General features: G+C 36.8%; 1 protein-coding gene across 3 annotated transcripts in view; it reads right to left on the bottom strand.

Moving 5' to 3' along the window:
• CDK6 (cyclin dependent kinase 6) overlaps positions 1-21,469 on the bottom strand; it is a 222,852-nt gene that overhangs the window by 151,097 nt on the left and 50,286 nt on the right. For all 3 annotated transcript variants that reach the window (XM_081080319.1, XM_081080321.1, XM_081080320.1), the window contains exon 3: positions 5,255-5,390. In XM_081080319.1, coding sequence (XP_080936445.1) covers positions 5,255-5,390 — 136 coding nt within the window. The remainder of the gene's footprint in view (positions 1-5,254; positions 5,391-21,469) is intronic.

Below are 21,469 nucleotides of genomic sequence, written 5' to 3'. Positions count from 1 at the left end.
GACCAACTGTACTATAGGAGTGAACTATTGGAAGTCAAACTGCTGTAAGTTGAGGCCCATCTGAGAGTAAAAATCAGACTGACCTATGAGACATCCTTTGCACCAGACCTACTGTTATTGTAACGTCTCACTTTGCTTATTAAAATTAATTGTATTAAACAGTCCTCTCAGGCATCTTTCACATACAAGTAAGCATGTTATTTTAAAATTATTTCATGTTACTATGAAAAGTAGTGCGCATTAAATATCAGAAGAGACGTGTGCATGTGTACGTGCTTTAAAAACATAGTCTCTTCAATTAGTCCAGCCATGATAGGCGATTGAAAAAAAAAAAATTCCTTCCAGGATCCTTATCATTATTGAGGAGTATTTGTTCTTTGAATTTCTTGCCATGTTTTTAAGATCTCTTTATTATGCAACATCTGCTCTGAATTTCAAATGTGATAAACAGAGTATGAGTGTCAGTAGCAGATGGCTAATGACCAGAAGCGACAGGGCATTCAAGCCTGCCATGTTTTCAGAGTAGCGATATTTTCATGTTAATTTGCTCTGTGTCCTGCAAAGATGAGACAAATCACCTGCTCATAATTCAGGCAAAGTGGAGACCACCAGAAGCTGAAAGGGGCCATGGCTTGATTCCTTTAGGAATGAGAGGAGGGAAGGCTCTGGGAGACTTTCCTCATCTGCAGTACAGGGGACCAGTCAGTCACTTTGCATTATGTCAGCTGGAGAAAGATGAATCAGCCCTGGGCATCCCATACTGACACCAGAGCCACTGTTTACTGCAAGCAGATATTGTTCATGAAAACAGATATTTCCCAGAGGCAGAAAACAGGTGCTATTAAGAGTATATGTCAGTCTCTGAAGTCTGGGTTTTGTAAAATAAACCTAATAGTATGCTTTATCTCCTACTGAAACTATTACAACCAACAGAAATCTCTAGGAAACATTCAACTGAAGATAAAACGAAATGTAATTCACAGAGAAAATGACCCATACAGACACACAAACTTTGAGCTTTTTTGGCCTTCTCAAGCCCTATAGAATTCATTTGTCATAGAGATACATAAATAAAATAGAATTTTTATTCCAAGATTGAGTCATCCAAAGAGGCCATATGGTCTTGAGCTAAAAGAACCTTGTCCTATTTTGGAGAGGCAGTTGATCTTCTTTTTATGTGACTTTTCAGTGCCTTCAAATTTACACTTGTGAAATTATATTGCCAATTGCATCAAACATGTTACATTCACAGAATGTCCAAAGAATGATACCAGGTTCTCATAGAGTTTATAAATGAGAAGCCAGGTCATTTACTAGGAAATATAATATAAAGGGAGGCCTAAGTACCACATTTTAGTTCAGTAAAACAGGGCATTACATTTTGAAAGCATGGAAAGCATAAGATTGTACACCGGAGTCTCTTGCCACATATACCCCACCATATATGTGTAGTTCTTTTTCTGGGTTGCAAATGACGAAGGAAGAAGGTAAGGGAATGTTCTTCCTGATCTTTTCTTATAGGGTGGCAGATAAAGGCCCGAAAGACAAAAAATAACAATCTGAAAGGCCTGTTTTTTTCTCATAAAGCCCCATAAACAGAATGTACTATATAAGCACAGACTCAAAATTTATCATGAACCCTAAAAGAAAAAAATATAACAATCATTAAGGTTTCAATTACTGACTCATAGGTATTAGCTTGCAAGGCCAAGAAGACAGTATCAAATCTCAAACAATCAAATAAAAATTAAATAAAGACGGCACCGAATTCCTTCATAATTAAGTACATCAAAAAATAACTCCTGAGTTAGAAAGAAGAAAGCAAGATATGGCAATGATAAGCCTATGAAGCAAAATTTGATATTTATTGACTTCACAGTATAGGAGGTAATAGACTTCTTTATGAAAATGTCACCATCAACATGAATGGATATACCTTAGGACATCCAGAAAAGATATTCAAGAATGTGATGAAAACCTCATGATGAAGTAGGAATAAGATGTATCTGTTTAATCTGTTTTGTTTTAGAATAAGGTATATTTTAAAATATTGGAAAGAACCACCTATACTTTTATCTTATTCTCATGAGCCTCTCAATAACAATTTTCAGTTCAATACTATCCCCTTAACTCACTTTATCAAAGTCTGACATGAGCACTATGCAACAATTACAAAATTTCCCCATGAATTCACCCAATTATCAACCTTCACAAAAACTTAGGGATTCAGAGAATGGTTTTGTGCCTTAAACAAACAAACAAACAAACAAACAAACAAACAAACAAACACAAATGGTATGTAAATTCATTAAAAAAACTGTAATATAAGTAAACTGGGAAAATAAGCCCATCATGGGGTTATTAGAAAACAAACAGGTCTGATGAAAATGGTATTGAACACAGAAATTTTACTCCTATAATATCTAGTCAAGAGACTACGGAGCACCTCGGTTTTATCGAACCTCTGCCCACCAGTGCAATTTATGTCCTGAATGAGCACTAGAATATCTGGAATTTAAGTGGGCTGACAGGGAACCAGTGCCACTGTAAACACAGCGGGAAACACACAGGTGATTGAGGAAAATTCCCTTAGCCTATGCAATCCTGTTGGAGGTCTTTCCTTGATTTTCTATTTTACATATATTTCATGTCAAAATATTTTACATATTTATAATTATTTTGCAACATGGCATGTTCTGATACATATCAGACAATGTCAATAATATCTATGATTTTTAAGAACATTTTAGAAGATATTTTGGGATCATAATGCAAAACATCCGCTACAGATTGTGCTTATGGACAAATAGGTTTTTGTTTTTTCACTTGCAAACACCCCCTAACCTATTTAACTATAGAGAACGTGTACCACATACTTCTGTGTGCCCTGACCTCTTCCCTGATACTCTAAGGTCCTGGAACCTATGTTCATGACTAATTTAATTCTGGGTCCCCAAAGTGCCTAGCAGAGAACTCTCCCTGTACATGGTCAATTAATATTTGCACAAGTATATGCAGAAAAACTCATTACAATAAAACATTCTATATAAAGAATCTAATCTATGTTCTCAATAGGTTGTTCACCATAACAACATTCTCTTGATACAGTTGTTGAGACTTCTCACAAATGAAGTCTATGTAATAATGAAATACTTCTGTTCTCCAGTTTGTGTGCTTCAATTAACCAGAACCTCAACTAGCCGCAACCTCCTCCCTAGCAGATGTTTATCCTGCATACCAATTTTTAAAAAGAAATCAATCACAGAAACCAATCCCAGAAATCATGTGTTTATTAAAAACATATATTGCATCAATTATATATTCAGCTTAAAACTGTCCACTGGATGGTATTCTAGTGCTTTTCAATGATTATTCATGTTTTCAGTAATGACCTTAAATGATCACAAATGCTCAAATTACCAGAAAAACAAACAAACAAAACCCCCAAAAAACTCCTTAGTATTTAATAAGGAAGAAAAGAAGATTAGCATAGTTCAGAAAATGTTTAAAAATTAAGAATGAAGATAAAAAGGGAGAGAAAAAGTGCTCAAGTGCTTCAAGACAAATGAGATTACATCCAGCTGTAAAAGCTGATCAAATGATATTTGGGGTGAGCCTTGGAAATTTTAAGCAGATGGTTATGGGCGGGGGGAGCAAAGAAATGGCAATGAGAAGGAGAGCCACAGAAGCAGGAAATTATGAGCCACATTAAGAGAATGGGGATTAGTCCAATTTGGTCAGAAAATAAGAGCTCATGAAAAGGGGCTATGCCCCTGCATGCTGAACATGGAGTTTTGGACAAACTCATAAAGGAGAGAACTGAAGCCATAGGACTGGAACAGAATTTGAGAGGGAAAGGGGTGAAGAGATAGAGCAGATAATTAGGAATACCTATACTTAAAGGGATTTAATGTCCTTGAAACTGCTCAGGAAGAAATGAGACCATTACTGAGCAACATTTTTTTTTAAATAAATTTTTTTTTATGAAAGGCAGATGGGAGAAAATAAATTCTATATTAGTCTAAAACCAAAGGAATAAATCATTCAATATGTCAAGTTCTAAATGTGTCAGTATCTGGGAATACCACCTCGCCACTATCACTAAAAGACATTTCTTACTGTGTTCAGAAGATAAACTATTTTCAGTTATTCACTCCCTATCTAAAATGATGCTGAATTCTTTCAAATATATTGTTTTAATTTTTCAATTACAGTTGACATTCAATATTATTTTTATATTAACTTGAGGTGTATAACAGTGGTTAGATATTTATATAATTAATCAAGTGATCCCCTGATAAGTCTAGTACCCACCTGGCACTATACACAGTTATTACTGTATTCTTGACTATATTTCCTAGGATGTATTTTATATCCCTGACTATTCAGTAAATACCAGTTTGTATTTTTTAACCCTTTTAACTTTTTCACCTGCTCCTCTACTTCCCCTCCCACCCGGCAATGGATGCTGAATTCTATAACTTATTTCTAAATAGTGAATTGATAAGATAAGGAGTGTGTTTAATTAGGTCACCTAATTCACAAAACAAAAGGGTCTCCATGAAGACCAGCACATAATGTGCATAGATCTAAAAGATCCAGTGGGAAGTTCAATTAAGCAAAATGGAATTAAGACCGACAAAACTTTATAAGTAGCTTTTCCCATGAGACTTAAAAGAAGAAAGAACTCCTAGGAAGTACACTGTATTTAGCTTGCTGACCTGTAAGGAGTTCAAGTCGTCTTTGAATCCCAGGAGTTTGGGATGGTACCTGGCATTTAGGCTTTCTATGTTTTATGAACGATAAAAAATGGAGAAAGGGCCTAATAATCAGTATTTCAGACTTACATAGCATAGATATGTCCTGCAGCCAGTATACAATTATAATATTCAATGTGCTCATGAATGATGTTTCAAATTATATCTCTCAGAGTTCATGAACCATCAGAAAAAGACGCAGCTATATTTACCACACTATACTTTACAAGATTAGAGCTAGATAACATACAAATAGATATTTTTCAATAAACGTATTAGAACTAAAGGATTTTCCCACTGAGTCCTAAGATTAATGAACTAGAATATATCTTATTCTGTAAACATCCCACTTAGTTATATTGGGTATATTTATATATATTGACTTCCAAAAGCTTTAATTCTATCAATTTGCGTGAGGAAAGAATGCCATTGCTTAATAGACTATAATAGTGTGACTGTTTGACCAGTCACACTGGTAGAAAGATGATTCTTAGTACCTTTATGGTTTCCGTGGGCACTCCAGGCTCTGGAACTTTATCCAAATAAGTGGTCAAGTCTTGATCAACATGTTCGAATACTAATGTTAGTTTGGTTTCTCTGTCTGTTCGTGACACTGTGCACACATCAAATAACCTAAAAGAAAGAAAGAAATATTAAGCAGGTGGCAATAAACAAAGAAATAACCTGTATGTCTTACACATAACCCTCAATCTGATTAAATAGAGGAGAAAAAGGCAAATGTTGATCATGTGATAATATGTAAGAATACCTAAAGGGATATGACACTTTAATATCAATATGAGAATTTCCAGTCAAGATGTCAGAGTAGGTAAACCCTGTACTTGCCTCCACTCACAATCACATCAAAACTACAACTACACTAAAAAAGAACCATCAATGACAATCGCCTGAAGTCTAGCTGAACAGAAGTCCTATAACTAAGGACATACAGATGAAGCCACATGGAGACTGGTAGGAGCGGCAGAGATGCAGAAAGGCTGGTCCCACACCCGCGTGTGGCAGTTAAAAATTTGGAGGGCTATCTCAGCTGTGGAGGTCCCCTCCCCTGGAGGAGTGAGGGATTACAGCCTCACACCAGGCTTCCTAGCCCAGGGTTTCAGTGAGGAAAAGAGAAATCCCCACAACTTTTGGCTGTGAAAACCAGTGGAGATTATTGAGCGAGATGGAGGGCAGCTAGAGTCCCTGGTGCTCCTCTTAAAAGGCCTGTGCACAAACTTACTGACTGATGGACTCTCTTGCTCTGAGCTCCAGTGTTGAGGTAGCAACTCGAAAACTGCCAGGGACATGCAGGGAGGAACTGAATTGTCTAGCTTCACGATGAGGGCTGGAGCGGCAGCTTTCTCCCAGACAGAAGTGCTGGTAGATAGCACTGTTCCTTTGTTGAGAGCTTCCATCTCCTACCATGCTGACTTAGGCGAGTGCCATATATGAGTATCTGTCAACTTAGCTGACACTGTTTGCCCTGCCCTAGTGATTCCCTGAGAACCCCACCCCATCCAACTCTCAGGCCTACCGAAGCAACTCCCAGTGGCTTCCACATACAAATATCATCTTGGCTTGTACTACGAACTTTCCTAAAATCTCTCAAAGGTTCACAAACCCCAAACAAGCAGCATCTAGCCTCACTGTGACCCATAACTCTTGCTAAGCAGCCCAAAGCCTGTCACTAGTGGCCAAGGACTTTGTTCACAGCTTAGCCCCTCCTAGGCACCTCCGAGACCCATGCGGGCAATGGCCATCTGTGGATTGCTTTGTGGCTCATGCCAGGTGGCCCCATGCAGGGCACAAGATGAGGCCAAAGAGAAGACTGGGCAGGCATCAGAGCCCTGCTAAAGAAATCTTGCTCTGTAGAGTCAGCCCCTGCACAGTAGCTCCTTCATTGCAGTCACAGCCAGTCCTTACCAATCAGCCTGAGGGTCAATCCTTCCCACCAACGTGCAAACAGCAACCAAGTCTCAACTACAACAGAAAGGCACACACAGTCCACACAAGGGACACACCTGGAGCACCAGGCTCAGATGACAAGGGAAACTACACCGCTGGGCCCCACAGGACACCTACTATATAAGGCCACTCTATTAATACTGGGAGACATAGCACCTTTACCTAGTACACAGAAACAAACACAGGGAGGCAGCCAAAAAGGGGAAACAAAGAAATGAAAGAACTCGAGAGAGCAAAGCTCCAGAAAAAGAATAAAACAAAATGAAGACAAGCAATCTACCAGATGTAGAGATCAAAACACTGGTTATAAGGATGCTCAGTGATCTCAGTGAGAACTTCAACAAAGAGATAGGAAATACAAAAATGGAGATAGAAAACATAAAAAAGAATCAATCAAAAATGAAGAATAGAATAACTGAAATGAAGAATACATTAGAGGGAATCAACAGTAGATTAGATGAAGCATAGGGTCGAATCAGTGATTTAAAAGATAAGGTAGCACAAAAACCCCAATTAGAACAGCAAAAAGAAAAAAAAAAGAATCCAAAGAAATGAGGCTAGTTTAAGGGGCTTCTGGGACAACACCAAGCATGCCAACATTAGCAACATAGGGATACCCAAAAAATAGAAAGAACAAGTAATTGAAAATCTGTTTGAAGAAATAATGATGGAAAACTTTCTTAACCTGGTAAAGGAAATAGACATACAACCCCAGGAAGCATAGAGAGTCCCAAACAAAATGAACCCAAACAGGCCCACATCATGATACATCATACTGAAAATGCCAAAGGTGAAAGACAAAGAGAGAATCTTAACAGCAGCAAGGAAAAAGCAGTTAGTTACCTACAAGGGAGCTCCCATAAGACTGTCAGGTGATTTATCAACAGAAACTTTGCAGTCCGGAAGGGACTGGCATGAAATATTCAAAATGTTGAAAAGCAGGATCTACAACCAAGATTACTCTACCCAGCAAGGCTATCATTTAGAATCGAAGGACAGATAAAAAGCTTCCCAGACAAGAGAAAGCAAAAGGAATTCATCATCATTAAACCAGTATTACAAAAAATGTTAAAGAGACTTCTTTAGGAAGAAAAAATATGAATAATAAAATGGCAACAACTATATATCTATCAACAATTACTTTAAATGCAAGTGGACTAATTGCTCCAATCAAAAGACTGAAGGGATAAAGACTGAAGGCTGAAGTGATAAAAAACAAGACCCTTACATATGCTGCCTACACTTCACATTGAAGACACTCAGACTGAAAGTAAAGGGATGGAAAAAGACATTTCATGAAAATGGAAACAAAAAGAAAGCTGGAGTAGCAATACTTATACCAGACTTTAAAACAAAAGCTATAATAAGAGACAAAGAAGGATCCAGCAATCCCACTTCTGAGTATTTATCCAAAGAAACCCAAAACACTACTTCAAAGGGACACGTGCATTATGCTCATTACAACATTATTTACAACAGCCAAGATATGGAGGCAACCTGGTTGTCCATCAATGGATGAATGGATAAAGAAGAGGTGGTACATATATACAATGGAATATTATGCAGCCACAAAAAATAATAAAATCTTGCCGTCTGCAACAACATGGATGGATCCAGAGGATATTGTGTTGAGTGGAGTAAGTCAGACAGAGAAAGACAAATGCTATGATCTCACTTACATTTGGAACGTAAAGAACAAAACAAAACAGAAACAAACTCATAGATACGAGAACAAACTGATGGTTGCCAGATGGGAAGGGGGTTGGGGGACAAGTGAAAAAGGGAAAGGGATTAAGAAGCACAAATTGGTAGTTACAAACCAGTCAAGGAGATATAGGGTATAGCATAAGGAATATAGTCAATAATAATGTAATAACTATGTATGGGTCAGATGGGTACTAGATTTATTGGGGTGATCACCTCGTAAGTTATACAAATGTCTAATCACTATGTTGTACACCTGAAACTAATATAATAATATTGCATATTAACTGTAATTGAAAAATGAGAAAAATATTTTAAAAATATCAATGTGAAAGTTCAGGAGAGGAGCACTTGGTTAAGTGGTGACAAAATGCATAGGAGCAAAGAGAAAGCAACATAGCTGGAGCATAAGAACATCTGCTTGGAGAGTTTCCTTAGTTAAGATCTTAGGTAGAACTTGCTGATGGAGATAGTTCCAAAACTGCAGCCTAGGAAGAATATGGTGCTTCTCAATTCACAGTTCCAGAATTATTAAAGAGACAGATTGAGCATTCATTGGAGACGATGGACACTGCAATGAAGTTTTCTTTTTCCTGGAATTTAAATCAAGCCTGTGAAAATAAGTATGATAAAATATGGAGAAATTTCTTTCTTTCTTCTTTCTTTTTTTTTTTTTTGGTAAAAGAATCTTCTCATCCTGATAAATCATGTAATTTTCCTGGAAAGGGCATAAATTCTTAGTTTTAAAATTCCAAATGTCATGCTAATCAAACTGTGAAATTTAAACTCTCTTCTGGTGGTGGTGGGAAGAACTGCACTGTTAAACTCTATCACTTTTAAATGGTAAAGACAGACTAACAAATGTAATAATTAAGTTTGGATGGATGAATTCAGTATCAAATCCTACAACTAATACAATATTTAAGTTTTAAAAACAAAGCCTTTAATAGTAAAAACATTGTCAGGCCAAAGGACAAATTTTCCTTTAATTTCAACCATACGTAGCACACTATCTGGTACACGAGATATTCACCAAACGTATGAAAAATTAAACAAACCACTTATAAACAAGCTGTAAGTAAATTTCTTGATGAGAATATAATATAACTATTAGGAAACGCAACAAAGGAACAAGACAAACAAATAAAGAAACAAAAACTCATAGACACAGACAATAGCTCAGTGGTTACCAGAGGGTAAATAAAGGGGAGAGGAGGAATAGTAGAAGAGAGTAAAAGGGAGTCAAATATATGGTGATGGAAGGAGAACTGACTCTGGGTGGTGAACACACAATGATATATAGATGATGTTATTACAGAATTGTACACCTCAAACGTATGTAACTTGACTAACCATTGTCACTCCAATAAACTTTAATTTTAAAAACTACTAAGAAAAGGCTAATAAAACGCTATTCATATTATTTTCTTTCATTTTACAAAGTTTAATAACACTCTTTTCAAAGAAACTAATTATAAATGCGCATATAATTACCAATTACTAAAATGCAGGCCTGACTCTCAATTATCCACTTTGTATATTACCGTGGTTACACTTGTAATGCCTAGATGGTTCGCCACGCCACAGCATTTCTGGGCTATATGGGTCCCGCAATATTTGGTACTTCTCTGTGAATCTAAACGAAACTTTAAAAGAAACTAAAGAACACTATAATTAAGTTAAATCTGGTGGGGTGAACACCACCACCACCAACCACACAGACTTCACAGCCAGATCCAAACTACTTTTTAATTATGGGCAGCTTGGGGTGAGTTCTACAACTCCATTACAATCAATTAAGATCAATTGCATTTCTTCTTCACATTTATTTACTTCCAAATATTCTGATTGCTAAAGTTTTAATCATCTATTTTCAAAGTTAATTTTTTTTAAATTCTAAAGTCTTCTAATGTCATTAATGTGACTTACTACGAAAAACTATTCTGCTAATGTAAAAACACCTAATTAGTAAATTTATGAAAGATAGTACCATAAATTCTGAGTGCCATACTATGAAAAATATGATTGCTATTATGCATGGATTTGATACCTGGGATGTTTATCAAAACAACTCTTTCAATTTGGTAATTCGAGTTAACTCCCATTTATTCATAGGTTCCTGTGAACCATCTTCTTTCCACTAAATCCACAAAGTTTGATAAGCTGCACTTTTTTCTTCCTTTTGAAGAAAAAGGAGTTCCACAATCACCAAGCTTCTTTCTATCTCTGTTGCTTCTATTTTTGTAGTAAAACAAAACAGCAATAAATTAAAAATGGTATGTACTAAAATCAAGCACAAACACAGAAACTGCACCATTAGTTGTGCTGCTTAAACGTTACTTTAAAATGTTTTCCATTATTATTAATATAGTTCCTTAATGAAAAAAATACAGTGCTTATCACTGCCTCGGGTAAACAAGTACAATAGTAACTCCAGTTCTTATTGCACTTAAGAGTTTGCACTATACAAGACATTTTAGTAATTTCTAAAAGGCAAACAAAATTTTGACGGGGACATAAATGGAAAATGAAGTGATCATAAAATACTGCTGAATCAATGTCACCTGCTCTCAGACCGTTGTTAGTTACCTCACAGCCGTGGCAGTATGCTATGTTGCTTCCTCTCATGAAACCGTTTTCAAACACTCTTTGTATGACACAATTCTAGAGCAGCATCTAATCCACCCAAGTTATTTTCCTCAAAGTCAGATCACACTCTTCAAAATATTAAGACTCACTGATGCCACCTGTAGCAACTGGAGTCCACCTGAGATATGCAAAGCTGAGCGCACTGAAGCCAATGCTAATTGCACTAAATATTAAACCATTTTGAGAAAAGGCCCTAATTTTCATTGGTAATTTTTAAAAAGGGGAATTTTTAAAGAGATATGTCACAGTGCATGGAGTGGAGTAGAGCATTCTTGTATGAATTTTGATGTATATAATCATATATTTTTTAGGCTACAGAAAGAATGGTGTTAGGTAGAAGTGACTCATGCTGGTTCAAGGAGATCATGCTTTTTCTTTTTTTAAGGTGCCATTATTAATTTCACCTGGGAAACGGAGTGTATTACATTCTCCACCAAAACTCACAAGTGTCATCAAGGGAAGTGCAAGTCCTAGGAGGATCCTTTATGATGCTAAATGCTGGGTATCGACATCCTATCGACCCAGTACTCCACAGAAGACATTTTGGGAAATATTGCTGTACACTAAAACATGAACTTTCGTCTGACTTAATTACTTAGTAAACACTATCACAGTAAAAACTAAGGTATATTACTCATAAAGGGTAGGAAATGCATTGAGTCAAAAGTAATAAATATTACTCTTAAGAATTTTAGGACATAATATACATGATGCTTTTTTATCTACAATGACTCCCTCTGGAATTACCCCAAATCAAGTAACAGTCACTCTGGTGGGCAATAAAGAGACGACAGACGCAAGTCTCACCTAAAGTAACTGAGCTCAACAAGAACTGGAATCCCTGATATTTGGCAGGAGGTTAACAATCTGTAATATATTTGTATAAATCAATGAGGAATGTGGCCTGGCTGCCTATAACCCCTACACGTGCAAAACAAAAGAGCCAGACAGGTCTGAACATTTGAGCATAAACACTGGCAAACAACTTCAACTGTAAGAGTCCTTGTGTTGACCAATATCTTAAGGCTTTTTAAAACGTTATTATTTTTTTGTTCTTGCTATTCAGTAAACTGACAAAAAGTACCATTTCAATGACGGCGTGACTGCAGTTCCATAAGAGAAACATAATCACACTGTGCTGAATATGAACAAAATAGCTCAAATGACTTTTTAGAGGAAATGAAAACTACCGTTCAATATTTATCTATCAGAGCTTGGCTGAATGTGACCCAAGTGAATGTTCAAAAAGTAGAAGTGAAAAGTAGTTCTCAGCTCTTACTGAGTCTAGGAATCCAGTTTAGCTGTGCAAAATGCAATCCAAAAAAGGCAGGTAGGTCGTTATCATTTCACAATGAAGTCAGCCAAGCTCCTCAATACCTCATAAAGTAAGTTCTTTCGCTGTCTCTGTTGTCTTGAACCCCCAGCTGCAGGGCAGAGAGCACGCACTGCAGTCCAGCACAGCTTTCCAGTTGTTCCAGTGATGTAATTATCTCCTTTAACAAACTATGTCTGTAAATTAACTGCATCTTATCCCCTGTAATTCTTAGGACTGCTCCCTGTTCATGTTCTCCATGTAACTTGCTCTTCTGGATCTACTGCATACCCAAGTTGTCTTTATCTAATGGATGAGATTACCCCCAGGAGGGCTTGCGATTTCCAGATTGTAATTTACAAAGATCTCCCAAACAACATGCTTTGTAAACACAAGTCCTGCCTTTCTATTGGGGTTATAATAAATGGGAAATCTGCATTATTTGCTCTGATTAAACTTTAACCTGTCACAAGAAGTTCTATAAGGATTTCTTTTCCTGTCACTTTTATTTTTCCATACTCTTGAATGTTTGGACATCAAATAATTCAAGAGCTGTGAGCAGTCTGGCACAACTGCCTACACTTCACATTGAAGACACTCTACAATTCATTACACTACAGCCATTCTTTGGAATTGAGCAAAATTGAGCAAAAAAAAAAATTGTTTTAATCTCTAATGTCTTCCTCTGTAGTCCACGAAGCACATTCTACAGTTTGCATGCACCAAATTTATGTTCACACATCGCACTAGCCCTGCAGTACTGCACACAGGCCAGGCTGTTCCTTCTCCTTTTGCTCATTAAATATGGACTGGGCGTGCACTTATTCTCAATCAGCACTGCATGGTACAACTCCAGAAGTATTTCCCACCAACAATAATGGGTATGTTGCAAGAAGGAAACCGCCGTTTCAGCAGCATCAATAAACATTTATCAGTACTGACCATGAGCACATACTGTACTTGCTTTTAAAGAGTCCAGTAGATCTAAGATGGCTATTGTTTTTGAGAGCTTTGCTATCTAGTTGGAAGAGAACACTGACATGTAAAACTATAAGTGATGGTATATGGATATGCATTAATTCCAAATCATTTCTATAGACAGTGTGTGAAACTATGTATCACTTCAGAGTCAATTCACGCTACATCCTATTACAGGATACCCCTGTGGTGCCTGCCTTTCCAATCTCCATTCCCTCTTCTGCATACCATATTCTCCTTTTTGTGTGGAGGAACCACTCCTACCCCCATACTCAGGCAATGCGGTTTTGGGGGCCTGGGCACAGGATGGCATGTAACCTGCCTTGGACAGACAGCGACAATGATTGATTCAGGGATGAACAGGACCATGACAACCAGTCCCAGGAATTTTACTAGAACGTCTGGGAGAGGAGTGCTCTCTTTATTCTGGAATTACCAAACCTGTAGCTGCTGAGGGCACCTTTGCCACCATTTTAGTGAGCCTACCGTGATGAACACAGCCAACACCGAACAGAGCCAGAGAAGAGAGGTGATAGTCAAGAGACTCCGGGTGACACTGTTTAAGCACCTGGACCCACGTGGCCTGACTTACCTACCCCTGCTTTTATTAGTTATGTGAGCCAGGAACGTCGCCGTCGTGCTTACCCAGCTTGAGCTGGGTTTTATTATTTACCAAAACACCAAAAAAAATCCTCAGACCTAAATTTTGAAATGATTCCATGACTTTGAAACATCAATATCTAACCTCAAGTACAGTTTATAATATTATACAAAACGAATTAAGCTCAAGCACATAAGCAGTAGTAGTTTTCTCTAGGTGACTACACCAGTTCTCTGACTTACTGAGAGGCTATTCACCTTAAATGGTTCCTCCACGAGCCTGTCCATTGGGCAAAAAGTAACTGGCAACAGCAGAGCAGACTAATTAATCTGTCCCCCAAATCCATGAAGCTTCTTTCTAGGATTCCTATTTGAAGTTCCTGGGCAGACCACAGAGACATTGCGTCCAGAAAAATTAGAGAAAGGAAGCAGACAGACAGACAAGCTCATCGCAAACAGTAATACGGAACCGAGACTAGGAAAGGACTCAGTGGGTAAAAGTAAGTAAGGAGGCAAAAAAGAAGTATTTTAAAATAATACAAAGATACAGAATTTAATTAATTTAAAGGCTGAGTCCAATGCTCAGAAGCATGTTCTCCTGAGCCCTCAATGAAACAACCGCTCTCCCGCTAGCTGTTGCTGAAAAGTGGAAATGCACAGGAAATGCCGTAGCAACAGCAACTCTCAAGCAGGGACCCACTTGTGTTCCTACTGTTATACTTCAGGCTACCACAACCGGACAAGGGAATGCAAAGTCAACGACTTTTCTTTACGAAATCATTTTATGCCTATCGCCTTAAAGAGAGTGCTCCTAAGAAAGTTTCACAGTGCACCTTCTTTCAGTTCACCTTTCAAGTTTCTACTCATGTAGTTTGAGCATGTATCTTCATGCATCTGGTCGTGAGTATCTATGAGTTAACATCTTGGCACCCAGTAACTAAAAAATGTTTTACGAATTGAATGGGAATCCCCCAATCTGGGCAAGTTTACAAGATGTGACTTGCACTACAGTAAATATTTAAAATTGAGCAAACAGTAAAACGTGTGTATATGGAAACACACCGCCACCATACGATCAGCACAAAACTGGTATCATATTAGCTAGGCCCCCAAAAGGCTTTGGGGGTGTCATAATAGGCATATGGGATGCATGTATACTACTCTGCTCCTATTCAAGATGAATTCCTGAAGTGGGTATTAGATAATGGAATTCAAACTTCTTTCATAGTCATACAGCAAAGCACTCGAGTCACTCTTACATTATCAAACACAATTCTTCGAACTGCTAATGCATTTCATCTTAATGAAAGGCAGAGAGGAGAATAAGTTAGCACTCTGTTACGCTAACTATATGCTATTATAGGAAGAAGGAAACAGAGCCAAATCAGATGAAGACATCACACAAAACATGATTGCTCTCTTATAGGAAGAGAATGGTAGCAGGGGCCAAATATTCAATAAGTGAATTCAGAGTCACTCTGTGGATCTCTGTCTCCCCAAAGTCAAGAGCAAGAAAGGAAACACAGGCAGCTATACAATGATGAGTTGATACTTTTGCTGAGTCAACCTCCAGTACAAAATAGTTGTGTAAGTTCAAAAGGAACATAAAAGTCCACTAAGTCAACTCAAGGAAAGGAAGAAACATGCCAACTGAGAAAATGAGGGACCATTATGTCTTGATTAGAATAAGCGCTATTTACCAACCCCAGCTACAGCCAGGGATGAGGCACTGCTCTTACCTGTTGAGGTCTCTACCTAAACATGATTACCTTAGTGTTAGCCTTTTCCTTATACAATAGTTAGCTTTAGTCAGCCACTGCACAAACATAAATATGTTGGTCAAAACGAGGACCTGACAGAAGTGAATGGATTGAGAGCAAAACACCTGTGGCTTTTGGTGCGAGGGAGTGGTTGGGGGTCCACATGTCCTAAAACCCACTGGAAGGTTAGAAATTACAGATGTACAAACAAGACAGCCATAGATTGGAAGTGCTTCTCCATAATTTTGCTTATGCTTTTCTTTTAATTCTCCATGACACCCAACAGTGTCTAATATACACTAGGTGTTCAATAAGTGTTTGTTGAATGAATGACATTTTAAAAAATTATAACTCAAGGAAAAGTCAGGAGCAAAGTGAAAGAGAGGACCTTTAGAGAGGTCATTAGGAAAGCATGGTACTCTGACTAAGCCAAATCTCCTACCTGATGTTAAATGAGGACTCACACACTAATATATTGCATTAATATGAACTAACACTTGTTAGTTTGCTCGCTATCTACTAGCTACCTCTACATATTTTGGTGTTTTGAGTCCTCACAACAACTCTGAATTGTTACTTATTTTAAAGATGAAGAAACAGATGTACGTACACAAATGTTCATTAACTGATGAATGGATAAACGGAATGTGGTATATCCATATAATGGAAGATTATTGGCAATTAAAAGGAATGAAGTACAGATGCATGCTACGACATGGATAAACCTTGAAAAAAATTACGCTAAGTAAAAAGAACCAGTTACAAAAGGCCACATGTGGCATTTCTTTTATTTGAAATGTCCAGAATAGGCAGATCCACAGTGATTGATTGTCTAGGGCTGGGGATAGTCAGAGGAGAAGAGGAGAGGGAGGAATGGAGAATGACTGCTAATGGGTACTGGGTATCTTTATAGGGCGATAAAAAGTTCTAACATTAGATCATGATGATGCTACATAAGTCAGTAAAAATACTAAAAACCACTGAACTGTACACTTATACAGGTGAATTTAATGGGATGTAAAGTACACCTCAATAAAGCTGTTTAAAAACAAGAAGAGGAAAGAAATAGCCATAGAGAGGTTTCGTACTTTGCCTAAGGCACAGGGACAGTAAGTTGTGCAGATGTGAAGTTGGGCTATCTGGTTCCACAGCCGAATTTCCTAACCCCTGTGCTATCCTACTTCTGTATGTAGCACAGCATTTGGGGCAGAGACCTCTGTGGCAGACAACACACACTGCTGATGAGCATTGTGGGAATGCCAGTTCCCAAATGTCTTTGGTAAGCTTGGACATGCTTTATATGCTGGGCTGAAATAATAAGTGTTGAAAATTCACAGGAAAAAACAAAATAAAGCTCAAGACTGTTGATCTCCTAAACCTGCTTATATTTTCCCCTTGACTAGTTAGAAAAATAACATGCTTCAATTCACCCAACAGAGCTTAAAAAGCTATTCTGATCTCAAAAATATATGAGTGAAATGATATTTTTGAAAGCGAAATGGACAGCTCTAGCTTGAGTCAAAATGAATACAGGAACATTCTGAACAACTTACAACATTCAATTCTGTCTCCATTCCTGACCTGTAAAGGCCCTGTTCTCCAGCTCTGGGCCTCTCTTGAGGAAAAATGACGAAATCAGCCCAAACTAGGCAACCATCTGTGGTGAAGACTGTCTGCTGGGTCTTAGGAAAAAAACCAAGCAACTTTTCCCTATGTCAAAAGCAAAAATCTTTCATAATTATACCTATACTCAGTGAGTAAATTTCTCCAGCACTAATTCAGTCAGATACTTACTCTTAGGTTCTTATCTAATAAAACCACCACTGAAATTAGTTTCTCTTAAGGAAACATATATGAGCATAAACATATGAGAAAAAGAAACAAATGAAAATATCAGGGATATACTATTTAAGACCCTCAAATTGGATAACAAAACTTTTAAATGATATAACAGAACAGCATATATGACGGGTTGTGAAAATGGGCCTACATCATTGTGGGAGTACAAATTGGTGGGAAAAAAAAAATCCTTCCTGGAGAATAACTTGGCCAAAATACAGAAGGTGCCTAAAAAATGCATACACATTTTAAGAAAGGAAAAAACTGTATTAAAATTGTAATATTCAATATATACCGATAACAAAAGATGAATACAAGTCATGTGTATACTTTTTTTGGCACCCCTGTGTATGTGTGTGTGTGTGTGTGTGTGTGTGTATCACACCATATGGTTTTTAAAATGATGATACAGATTCATATTTATTGAACATAGAATGATGGAAATGCATTCATAATATATTATTAAAAGAAAACACAGGATTCAAAAGAGTATGTACAGTAAGATTCCACACACAAAATGGTAGAAAGATAAATTAAGATGGTAAGAGTAATTATTGCTGCTGGGTGATGAGATAATGGAATTGTGGTCTCTGCTATTTGTTTATCTGAACTTTCTACAATGACAGTTTATCAATTTTAAATAAGAAAAAGAAATCACCATTTAAAAAACAAGAATTATAAAAGCTTATTTTCTCATTCAAGTTTACTCCTTTCCACCACTCATATACTTTTCTTCAATCTGTTCCTCTGAGTTATCGAGAAAATCCTGAGTAATGATTCTAAAAAGGTGGTTTTTAAAATTAAATATGTTAACAACTTAAGTCCTTAATTCTGTTCTAGGAGAAAATAATAATATGCAGGCATTACTGTCTCTTTAAAGGTATGTGATTTTTATGGAGTAACTCCATAATAAAGAATGTGGGAAAAATAAAATTATTTTTCTGATATCCGGCTAATTGTCAGGTCAAAAATTACAGAAGTAAAAGAGAAACTACAGCTCACAAAGTCTTCAAATTAATGTTCATCATACAAGCCAAGGAAAAATCCTGCATGGTAGAATTATGGAATTTTTATAAGTAGAGAGAGCTTTAGAGATTATCTGGTTCTGTACAGCTGTTTTACAAATTAGGAAACACAGGCCAAGATAGTGCTCAATGACAATTAAATAAAGGAGTAAGACACCTAGATCTCATGACTAAAAATTTTGTGCCCTTTCTAATATAATAAGGTATAAGCAACTAAAATAACAAAAGCATGGTTTTAAAAAAAGGTCATTATGAAAATTAACATTTAACATCTTACATTTAAAAATGAGATTTATTGCAGCAAAATTTCCAGGAGCTACTGTGGTAAATATTGAGAAGAATTCTATAAATATTTTAAGAACACCATCAGGAAACTATTAAAAGATAAGAAAATAGCACACAATTGGAAAAGTTAGAATAACTAGTATCTCTATCATCGTCTAAGCCTAAGGATCTGAAAGTTATTTTGTTCGGATGTAAAAACGTGTAAATACTAGTTATGATTTTTAATGTCAATTTCATTTTAGAGTTTTTATCTTTGTTCTAGGAATATTTCAGATAATAAACTAAATATTTCATGGTGTTAAGAGCAATTGAAAATTAAAGGAAATAAGAATTTGTAAATGTAGCTGCATCTGTATCTCCTCCAAGGCAGAATTTTTCTTTTGCAAAGAACCATAGTAACAACTTATACTGGGAATCTGTTAACTAGATGATCCACATAAGTGAATATTTTACATCCTGATTCTTACCCATCTTAAGCCCTCAAACTATTTTTAAAACTTAAATGTTTTTCAAACAAAAACAAACACAAAGATATAATCAACAGAGTGCTGGTAACCAGAGGGGGAGAGTGGGTGAGAATAAAGTAGGTAAACAGGATCAAATATATGGTAATGGAAGGAAACTAGACATTGGGTGGGGAGCACACAAAATACACAGATGTTGAATTATAATTTTGTGCACCTGAAAATTATATAATGTTATTAACCAATGGCACTGCAATATATTCAATTTAAAAAACTAAAGTTTTTAATGGAATTCTTTGTAGCATGCATTGAACATTTTCTTGACTTTTTAAACACAATATACTGATTATGTTCTACTGATGGATGATTCCTGATCATTATTATTATCATTAAATTATAATCATTTAATTCTGGACCATTATTATGACCCTTTATTTGCATGCTTTCTAGACACATGAACATGAGGCAAGGTAATCCACATTGAGACAAATTATAAATCAAACTACAGAAAAGCAAAAACAGAATCTTGAAAGCAGCAAGAGATAATCAAGTCATCACTTATGAGGGAAACTCAGTAGGACTGACAGCTGACTTCCCATCAGAAACCATGGAGGGCGGAAGGCACTGGGATGACAAAGTGCTGAAAGAAAAAAATGTTAACCAACAATTCTACGTGCAGAAAAGTGATCCTTCAAAAATAAAGGAGAAATTAAGACATTCCCAGATAAACAAAAGCTGAGGGAGTTTGTTGCCAGTACACCTGCCTTAGAAGAAATGCTAAAGGGAGTTCCTCAGGTTGAAATGAAAGGACACTAGACAGTAACTCAAAGCCATACGAGTATGAAGAAATAAAGAACACTGGCAGAGGTAACTAACTATATAGGTAAGTATTAAAGCCAACATCAGAGTATCTTGGTTTGGAACTCTTTTTTTCCTAATGTGATTAAAAAGACAAATGCATATGACAATAATTATAAATCTATGTTAATGGTTACACAATGTATAAAGATGTAATTTGTGACAATAACAACATAAAGGGGAAGGGACAGAGCTGTACAGGAAAAGTTTTCATAAACTATGGAAGCTAAGTTAGTGGCATTTCAAACTAGATCGATTATAAGTTTAAGTTGTTAATTGTTATGTTATCTCCAGTGTAATCACCAAGAAATTCTGTTTTGAAATTATCTTCATATCCTGAGAAATATTTTCTTAAATCCCCTCTCTAATCTATCATTTATGAGCCTAGGACCATATCAGACTCATTGAATATATAAACTCATTGAATTCTTTCAATATCCCTATTAAGTGGGTACTATTATTCTCGTTTTACAGAGGAAGAAGCTGAGATTCAGAGGGTAATTTGTCCATAATGACAGAGCTCATAAGATGCAGAACCAGGATTTTAATTAGAAACCTTCACAGGCTTCTCTGTCTCCTCCTTCTGGACCTTCTATATCTAGAGTCTGAGGGTCCTATTCTCTTCTTACCACCACCACCACCACCACCACCACCACCACCACCACCACCACCACCACCACCACATAAACAACAAATGATAATGATCTCCTTCATGGCTATTGCTTTAGATAGTACTTAAACATGGTTAATTCCCAATCTGTCTCTCCGAAACAGTTCTCTCCCCAAACTCCATATCCAGTTACTTCTTGGACAACTTCAACCAATCTTCTGAACACCTTAGTTTCAAAGTATCTAGAACAAAGCTCTCATCTCCTTGGTGAACCACACCATCATCCAATCAATTTTCTAAGTCCAGAAACCTTCAAGGAATCTAGATTCTTCCATTTCTCCATTTGTCCAACCAACCACCAATTCCATCACTTAGATGTTTCTCCATTCACTTACGACTCCCTGAGTTCAGGTACTTGTCGCTCTCGCCTAGATTTTACAAAGAGCCTTCATCCTGTCTCCCGGCCTTGTGGAGACTTCCTGCACTCACCCTTCACTCTGGTCCGTGAACCTTCTACAGTGTACATCGGATCATAACACTGAAAAAATGCATTGAGCCAACAAAGTTATTAAATATTTGTTATTTTCCAGCATTGTATTGAGTGCTAGGATAGAAAAATCAATGGATAAAATATATTGCCTTAAGTTGTTCAGAGTCTAGTGG

This window comes from Rhinolophus hipposideros (genome assembly GCF_964194185.1).
Source record: "Rhinolophus hipposideros genome assembly, chromosome: 18".
In the NCBI taxonomy this organism is placed as follows: Eukaryota; Metazoa; Chordata; class Mammalia; order Chiroptera; family Rhinolophidae; genus Rhinolophus; species Rhinolophus hipposideros.
Note: the sequence above shows the minus strand (reverse complement) of the source record. Positions and strands in the feature narration are given on the sequence as shown.